The sequence below is a fragment of the Sphaerodactylus townsendi genome, linkage group LG13 (assembly GCF_021028975.2).
Source record: "Sphaerodactylus townsendi isolate TG3544 linkage group LG13, MPM_Stown_v2.3, whole genome shotgun sequence".
NCBI lineage: Eukaryota > Metazoa > Chordata > Lepidosauria > Squamata > Sphaerodactylidae > Sphaerodactylus > Sphaerodactylus townsendi.
In genome coordinates, this window is record NC_059437.1 from 28,768,911 (window position 1) to 28,777,855 (window position 8,945).

Here is an 8,945-nt window from a genome sequence, read left to right on the forward strand (position 1 = left end):
CAACAAAACCCCAGTGTCTCACCTTTTGTGCCTTCCCCTTTCAAAGTGCAGAGTTCCTTGTTGGGGTGCAAAGACCACTCTTTTTATTCTCCTGCCTGCAAACTTTAAGCCCCCTGCCCTGGGGCAGAGCGATTTCCTTTTCCTCCAGCATACTTCTACATACGGTTAAAAAAAAACCACACACAGGATTAACAATTATAACCTTCCAACAATTTTTACAGAAGTTTCAAAATTAGGGGGTAAATTAGTTGAGAGTGGAATTCTGAAATTCTCTTCCCCTGATGAGATGCTTACTCACAATTGAGTTTTACTGAGTTTACTGAATTGAGTTTCAATTGAGTTTACTGAAGCCTGGACTTCCTTCCAAGTAAATGCGTTTACACTGAAGTGGAACTAACTCTCCAAGTACAGAGGCCGGATCCAAGGCGCACCCCTCTCTGAATTCAGTGCGTTTTGCCCTCCGCCCCTGAGCAAGCCAAGGCAGCCTTCCGGAGAGGAAGCCCCGCCGAATGCATCGGGGCTTCTCTCTGAGAAGACCTGCTGAAGTTTGCCCGCGGGCTCCTCCACAAGCGCGCCCAAGGTCTCCAGCCGTGCGATGCCCGATTCGAGGCATCACTAGGGGGGAGTAGCTCAGTGGGCTCGAACCGCAGAAGAAACCCGCACCAGTCTGGCCGCCCTGGATCCTCGCAGGGGGCCCTCCCGCAGCGGCGCCCCTCCACCGGCCGGGCTCCTCCTGGGAGGCCTTGAAGTCTGCCGCAGCCGAGAGGCCACGAGGAAGGCTCGGCCCGGTGTCAAGTTCAAACCGCTCCTGTCTGCCCGGGGCAGCTGCAGGGGAAGGCCGCCTCTCTGCGCTGGGTGGGAAAGAGCGCCAAGCCTCCGCTGCCCAAAGGCCAGGGCAAGCCTGGCTGGCGCGCCTCGGCACCCTCGCCCCGTCGGGAGAAGCACCCACAAATCTGGGTGCCAGAGGGCGGCAGAAGGGGGGAAAGCCAGAGCCTGCCCCCGTCCCAAGCTTCGAAGGCTCCTCCGGGATCCCAGGGCGTCAGCCAGCGTTTGCAAACAACTCCTTTGGAACCGATTCGGCGCAGCCTCAACCGAAGCACAAACCGGCCCCCTTAATTTTTGGATGCTTCCAGACCGAGCCAAAGACCCCTGCAGAATCTGCCCAACCAAAGTGTTGCTTTCGGCCGGATTGTCTACCAAGGAGTCTCTGTCTTCGCTGCCTCTGGATAGGCAAAGGATTTTGTATCCGGCCCTGGGTAAGGCAATGAGAACCGTTTCACTATAGAGCTCATCTGAAAAGCGGTGAAACTTAAAAACACACAGGCCTACACAGGACGACTATCGAAGCTTAGGGGCAGCATGCCTCAGACCCCAAAACCCGGATTCAAACCAATTTCATTCATTTAGCTGGGCACCATGAAGATTTACGCTGAAGTAAATCCCACCGATTGCAAATGTGCATGCACAGGATGACACCTGACTCCCGAGTAAACTGCACAAGAGTGCACCATTAGATTAACTGGTCTGTAACACTGCAGAGACATTTCCTTCTAAACAAGTTTCTTAAAAGCCACTGTCTGGGGATGAATCCAATATTTCCTTTTATTCCTAGTCCTCCAAACTCTTGCTCCTGTGTTGATATAATATTATGCATTTTCTGCACATATCCAAGTCACAAATGTATAGAAAACATATGCACCTCTCTACCCCAAATACTCATGGTTTCTTTTTTGTAATCCATGGTTGGGAAGACAGCCAGAAAGTTTTCTTTAAACAGTGCCTTCAGCAAAATAAATATTTATTATATACAAAATAATATACTCCAAAAAGGACCCCTGCATTTCACAGACATAAACACAGAATTTTTACAGGAGACCTCTGAAGACAGCCCCAGAATCGCCTTCAAACCCCCCCCACACACACACACACACTAATTGCTTGAATGTGCAATTATATTTTATTCTATTTAGCCACTCCAACCCTGGCGTTTCTCACTTCACTATCACAGAAACATCGGCCATGTTTCCTATTTACTTGGGAGTAAGATCCCTGGGAATGAAAGCAACCTTGCTTCCAAAGTATCTCTGAACAGGGCCCCATAGAAGAGATGGATGCTGGGAAAACAGTGTTTACCAAAAGCAAACCTTTGCACACCTCCTTCACTCTCAGCTGTACATAAAACTAATTACCTTTCTGTGTTTACACGTGTCTGGCAAAGGTGGTTACAGGTAGTTCTCCCTCCTCTGAAATGTGAAGATGTTATTTGATGGCATTTTCCCCAGAAGAAGTAGAATCCCAGAAACGAACCTAAGAAGTTTGCTCTGGAGGGAAGAAAGGAGTCCTCTATCCCAGGGTGAAAGAAGAAAAAATAACCCACAAACCCTTAGATTTTATGAGGAGGGACAATATTTCACAGACAGGAAAACTGGAAGGAGAGAAGACACCAACGCAGATGTTGTGGGGAAGAGATTTTTCCCCAGGTAGTTATGAAAGAGAGAAAGAGCTTTCCAAAACAAGAGAAACCAGGGGGGGGGGGAGGGGGGAGTTTGGAAAGAAAAGTGTCCCACTGTGTTCTTTCCAAAACAATAAACTTTTAATGCTAAAGCAGTTATATAACCAAAAACTGTACAGAGTTTGTGTGATTTTTTTTTGTTAGAAAAACAAAATTTTCATTTCTCCTTTTTTGTGGGATTTTTTTTTCATAAATATTGTTGAGTTCCCGGCACTTATCTCAATAATTAAATTACAAACGATAAATATGGCATCATGGATATGTATTTACAAAAAAAAAACCGTTGTTACGAAAAGGCAACTGTATATACTAAACCGTCACGAGGTGGGTGAAATTAAGATCACATTTTCTGTTCGCCATCCTGAAAAGAAAAATGCTGAGCGACATTCCCTCCCCCGTCCCACCCCCAGTCAGACGAAATACATTCACAAGTGTATGCTTGGGGAGTGAGACAGAGGGGAGAGGTGCAGGAAGAGAGAGAGAAAGAAAAGCAGAGGACCAGAGAGAGAGAAAGAGAGAGAGAGAGAGAGAGAGTTCAAGATAATACAGGACTTTGGCACGTTTTTAAGACTGTGTTTTTTTTTTTCATATTTGTAACAATCACAACTAAGGCCAAGGGAAAACTGGAGTCCTCATTTCTCGACATCCCACCGTAGGAGGAGGAAGGGGGAGGGGAGGGGAGATCCACAAAAGTCAAAGTTACCAAAGGCTGGCAAAGGAGAAAGGGGGTGGGGGAGAGACAGCCTGGTCGGAAAGCAGGGTGGCCAGAGAAAATCACTGCCGTTGCAAAAAAAGAGTGGGGGGGGGGGGGGATCCTGAGAAAAACAGACACAAAATCCGTCCTGCCTCCGGCTCTCGGGTGGGGTGGGGGGGAAATGAAGGTCGACCTTCTTTTTCCGCCGTCGCCCCCGCCCCCCCTCTCAAAAACTGTTGTCCTGTAAACTCCAGTCTCAGGCTAGAGCAGGGCTTCTTCGCTGTTTTGGTCCAGTCCGGTCGCGGGCAGGGGAGGGGGGGTGGCGCAGTCCGGTTTGTCCTCATCAAACGTACCACTCGTTGAAGTTGGGGGGCAGGCCGGGGTTGTGGCTGGGGGGCGCCGTCTGGACGCCCGCGGCGGCGGCGGAGGGGGGCGTTTTGCTGGAGTCTTTGCTGGTGGCGGCGGCGGCGAGGACGGGAGGCGTGGAGGACTCGTAGCCCGAACTGGCGGCCGGCGAGGAGTCCAGGGCCTGCGTCTCGTGGACCTGCGGAAGGAACGGGCAGACGGGCGGGCTGTGAGTCGCCGGGCCGGGCTTTGACCCCCGTACCGAGCCCGGCCCGGCTCCAGCCAGCAACGGCAAGGCCGCGGCGCCCGGCTGGCCTGGTGGCGATTCTCTGGTTTGATGTTAGTGTTGGCTTTTGCCAAACCGGGATGCCCGAGACGCGCGGCCACGATCCCCCCAAGCCAGGCAGGGAAGGCCAGGCCAGCAAATGCTCTGCCCCCACCCACCCCACCCCCCTGCCCTTGGCAGCGAGCAAGAGGGGCCAAACCGGAGCCGGGGAAGTCACAAGAAACGGCGGTCGGAAAGCGAATGGAAACCCCCGAGAAAGCGACCCTGCGCCGCTTCCCCTTCCCATTCCCCATTTCTCTGCGCATTCCCCGGGCTTCGTGGGCCGCTTGTCCCCGGAAGAAGCCGATTCTCCAGCTCCTCCCCCACCTGCCAGGCCCCCTGGGATTAATCTTCCAGAGCCCAAACATATTTGTAAACCAAGAATGGAGGGGTGGGGGAGACATTGGGGGGAAATCGCTCTTTAACTAAGAAAAAGCAAGTCCTGGGTCTGGCCCAAGGAGCCCCCGCTCTACCAGTGCCCAAGGCCTTGAAAAGTATTTTTTTTTTTAAAGAAGAAGAAAGAAATGCATGCAAATAATTTTAAAAAATAGATCTCCCCAAGGTGAAAGGGTAATGTGCAGAGGGCAAGGAGTTGAGTGAGCAGCAGAAAGTCCAATACAAAATGCAAAATTAGATACATGCACCTCCGTGTGCGAACTCCTCTCTGTGACGCGCACTCTCCCCCTCTCTCTCTACACACACACACACCTGCGGATCTGAAAGTCTATATCAATTCTGGAAGCCCCTCTTTCACAAGCTAGAGGCCGAGTATTTGAAAAAGCGGGTCGGTTGTTTACCTTCATGTGTTTCCTTAAAGAGCTGGGATGGGTGTAGGATTTATCGCAGACTTTGCAGATATATGGCTTGTCTGATGTGTGGACGTGCATGTGTTTCTTTCTGTCGCTGCTGTTCGCGAAGCGTCGGTCGCAGCCCTCGAATTCACATTTAAAAGGTTTCTCGCCTGCCAGATTCGGAGGTGCGTGTTTCAAAATACAAAGGAAAACAATGGGGGAGCACCGTTAGTGGCCTGCTTTGGATTGCGGGGGGGGAGGGGGGGTTTCGTAGCAAACACACAGACGACTTGCTGGAAACTCACTCGTCCGCCTCTCTCCGAGTCTTCCATCCCCCCACCTGCCCTCTCTTCCTAGAGCAGAACTTTCTTCTCCCTTTTTAAACTTTTAAAGCCTTTTGCTCGCTCTCGCTCTCTCTCGCTCTCTTTCCCGCCTAACATTTTTGGTTGGCACCTACAGAACTTTCTGCCCTAGGCTCTAGATTTTTTAAAGGGGGCGAAGCGAAAGGAAGGAGGGCCGGTCATGGGGTGGGACTGGACACTTCTCGCACAATGGAGTTTGCGATGTTACAGTTCAATTAAACCCGCGGGCTGTTGCTTTTCATCCGTCCCTTCCCAGCGCGAGTCATCCTGGAAGCGAGGCGGAGAAAGGGACGTTTGGGAGAGAACCAGAAGGGAGTTGGGGGGCGGAGCGGGGGGGGGAGAGAGAGAGAGAGGGAAAGCCCTCCGGAGATAAATTGTAGAGATTCAGACAGTTTTATAAGATGTACTCAAGGAGACAAGAAAACGCCTCGGCTTCCTGCTTGTACATTACCCCCCCCCCCCCGCACGCACACACGCACACCGAGACACCCCTCCTCCTTTTTTTTGGTGGAGCAGCTGAATTGAAGCGGGAAAAAATAAAAAAATACTCGGACAAAAAGTATCACTGATTTAATTAGAAGATGTGCCAATCAAGGCATTAAAAAAGAGAAGAGAGAGAGCGGAAGTAACCGAAAATTAGAAGCCATTAGCATTTGTATGGTTGCCTCCACATAATGTCTCCACAGAGCTAAGTCTCTCGTAAAAGCGACCCACACTCTACCCCCCCCCGCCCCCCAAATACACACCGATTTCTGTTTGCCTGATAGCCAGCGAAGGGGCTGGAGGGAGGGGTGTTTGGGAGCAAGTGGGAAGGGGGTCCGGGAGAGGAGATGGAGAACATAGAAAGACCCCCCCCCCCCTCAAAAAAGAACCCTTTCCCCGTCTGTTTTATAATACTTCGCTGTCCTGTGAAATTGACCAGGAGTTCCAATCGAACCGGGGACTCGTTTTATGAAACGAGGTTCTGGTTTTTTGTACAGTTTCTTTCCCCCGGCACTCTGCCGCAATCCTTGGACCAGCCCCCGCCCGTGCCCGCCTGCCTGCCTGCCTGCCTGCCTGCCTGCCTGCCTGCCTCCCGGGGGTCCCTCCATTATTCACACACACACACCCCAAAAAATACAGCCTCTGGTTTCCCCCGACGGGGCGCGGAGCCTCACCTGTGTGCGTCCTTTTGTGGATCTTGAGGTTCTCGGAGCGCGCGAAGATTTTCCCGCAGCCGGGGAAGGGGCAGGGGAAGGGCTTCTCGCCGGTGTGGACGCGGACGTGGTTGACCAGTTTGTATTTGGCCTTGAAGGACTTGCCCCCCCGCGGGCACTCCTCCCAGTAGCAGATGTGGTTGTTCTGCTCGGGCCCGCCGACGTGCTCCATGGTGACGTGGGTCACCAGCTCGTGCATGGTGCTGAAAGTCCGGTCGCAGCTCTTCTTGGGCCGGCCGAGGGGCGCCGGGGTCGGGGGCGGCGGCGGCGGGGCGGGCGGCTGCTCGAGCCACTTGCAGGCCAGCTCCTGCTTGATGGGCTGGCGCATGTAGCGGAAGAAAGCCCCCGCGGCGCCGGGGTGGTGGTGGTGGTGGTGATGGTGGTGGTGATGGGCCGCCGCCGCCGCCACGTTCATGCCGCCCATGTTGACGTTCATGGGGCTGTAGTTGTGGAACTGGGCCGGGCCCCCGTACGGGTCTGCCCTGGGGCTGGCCACCCCGCGGTAAGGCTCCGGCCGGCCGAAGAGGTCCCCCCGCAGGCCCAGGTGCATCTGGCCGTTCTCCACGTGGCCCGTCGGGGAAGGGTGACTTTGGTTCTGCTCGTGCAGGCCCGGGAAGAGCAAGTAGCCGCCGGGGCCGTCCGGGAGGCCGGGAGGCGGCGCGTGGAGCCCGCCGGGCGCGTTGCTGCCGAAGAGGCCGTGCTGCGCCGCCGCCGCCGCTCCACCGCCGCCTGCCCCACCGCCGCCGCCGCCCGCGCCCGCATCCCCGAGGGCGGACCCTCCGCGGTTGCGGAAGAGAAAGTCCCGCGTGGAACTAAAGGCGGCGGCGGCAGCAGCGGCGGCATAGGAAGGCACCTGGCCGGCGTGGTGCGGGTGAGGCGGGTGCGGGTGGTGGTGGTGCGCGTAGCCCGAAGCCTGCGGCGTGAAGGCCGAGCCTTGCCCCGACGCCAGCTCGTGGGCCGCCGGGCTGAGCTTGAAGGACGAGTCCCCGAAGGGGTGGTTGAGTCCCATGGCGGCGGCAGCTGCTGCAGCGGCGGCGGCGTCGCGGTTCGCCACGTCGTGTGGGTGATGGCGGGGCGCGCCGAACCCCCCGACGCCCAGCGCCGGGAACTGAGGCCCGCCGTCCAGCAGCATGGTCATCGCCCGGCCGGGGGCGGCGCGGAGGGGCGGCCGAAAGACGGGGCGCGGCGGTGATCAGCGGCGGCCGGCGACGGCGAGCTCCTCGGCTTCCTCCCGCTGCTCCGGCCTCTCTCCCCCCCGCCCAGAATCGACACCGCTAACGCCCCCCCCCCCGCCGACTCCAAAGCCGGGCTCCCCCTGGCTGGCTCGCTCCCCACCCCACCGCCGCCTCCTCCTCCTCCTCCTCCTCCAGATCAACCCCAGACAATGGCGAGGCAGGCAGGAGGACTCCCCGAATGCCGCCTTCACGCGCGCCCCCTCGAGCCCCCCAACCCCACCCCCTCGAGGGCCGAGGCGCCCCCTCGACTGTCCCCACTGCCCCGCGCCCACCACCCCGGGGGATGCCCGCTGCCTGCCGCTCTCCCGGAGGGCGCCCTGCTCTCCAACTGCGCCGCGTCCTTGCGCTGGGCAAAGTCAGGCGCTCCTCCCTGCCTAACCCATCTTTAAAAAAAAAAGAGAGCCGGAGAAAGAGGCAGAGGAGACCCAACTCCGGGAGGCAGCTTCTCCGCAAGCCAATGAGGAGCCGCCTGGCTAGCCGTCACCTGACCCCCAGCCGGCCAGCCCATTGGGCCCCAGCCGTCTGACTGACAGGGTTTAACATTGAATATGGCAGCTTCGTTTAAGCCCTGCCTTCTGATTGGACGAGCTGGGTTTAGTGAAGCCCAGGTAAGGTTAAAGGGTGTCAGCCAGCCCAAATGTTTTGTTTACTGGGAAGACAATTGGGCCGGGGAGGGGGCCCACAAGATGGTCCTGGACTGGGGGGGGGGGATACTTGGGCAGGATTCTGAGTCACCCCCGCCCCCAACAAACAGAGAGTGCCCCGTAGTAGCTCTGCATTCAGCCCTCGTCCGGCTGTAGGGAGAAAAGTCTACCCGTTTTGATGGTCTTCTTACTCTTCTCCCATATAGAATTCCGCGCACACAGAGATACACGACTGTCCTCACCATGTTCTTATTCGCGGGGGGGGGGGGTTTGGGGGGGAATCTCCCTCCGATTTCAAAGAAAAGGCAGGAGAATGCGCGTCCGCGCCAGATCTGCCAAATTTCTGTTCAAATGTAGCAATGGTTATTTGGCCACAGTGACACGGCGCCGAAAATTGTTATTTCTAAAAAGAACAAGAAAGAAAGAAAGAAAGAAAGAAAGAAAGAAAGAAAGAAAGAAAGAAAGAAAGAAAGAAAGAAAGAAAGAAAGAAAGAAAGAAAGAAAGAAAGAAAGAAAATAGTTCTGGGAGGGATTCTGAAAAGGGGTTTTGCTTGTTCGCTTAAAGTGTGTTTGGTTTCTTGATCGTGGGTGAATGTATTTCCTGACAAAACTTCAGAAATCTACTATTTTCCCCCCTCGCTCCTTTGGGAATGGAAAGCCCCTCAGAATTTCGGTTTGTGCAAATCATTTCACTTTTCCCTGTCTTACTTTTCCCCGCTCCAAGTTGAAGAAGAAACTTACACATTTTACGAGGGGAAAGGGGGTGGGCGAGTTTAAAAAAAAAACCCACAGCAGCTTGGTTTAAGATTTCTTGCTATTCGACTTCAGAAAAAAAAAGGAC

The 8,945-nt window shown here is 55.1% G+C and overlaps 1 protein-coding gene across 1 annotated transcript; it reads right to left on the reverse strand.

Moving 5' to 3' along the window:
* Positions 1-1,938: 1,938 nt before the first annotated feature.
* Positions 1,939-7,908, reverse strand: ZIC3 (Zic family member 3). The gene is made up of 3 exons (XM_048513905.1): positions 6,187-7,908; positions 4,674-4,837; positions 1,939-3,750 (listed from the first exon to the last, which is right to left on the reverse strand). The coding sequence occupies exons 1-3, from the start codon at positions 7,361-7,363 to the stop codon at positions 3,550-3,552; spliced, it is 1,542 nt and encodes a 513-aa protein (XP_048369862.1). The 5' UTR covers positions 7,364-7,908; the 3' UTR covers positions 1,939-3,549.
* Between the last annotated feature and the right edge of the window lie 1,037 nt (positions 7,909-8,945).

Coding starts and splice junctions, on each gene's coding strand:
- ZIC3 (XM_048513905.1), bottom strand. CDS start 7,363: ATGACCATGCTGCTGGACGGCGGGCCTCAGTTCCCGGCGCTGGGCGTC. Junction 4,838..6,186: donor CCACAAAAGGACGCACACAG/GTGAGGCTCCGC, acceptor CGAATCTGGCAG/GCGAGAAACCTTTTAAATGT. Junction 3,751..4,673: donor CTTTAAGGAAACACATGAAG/GTAAACAACCGA, acceptor TTCCTTCCGCAG/GTCCACGAGACGCAGGCCCT.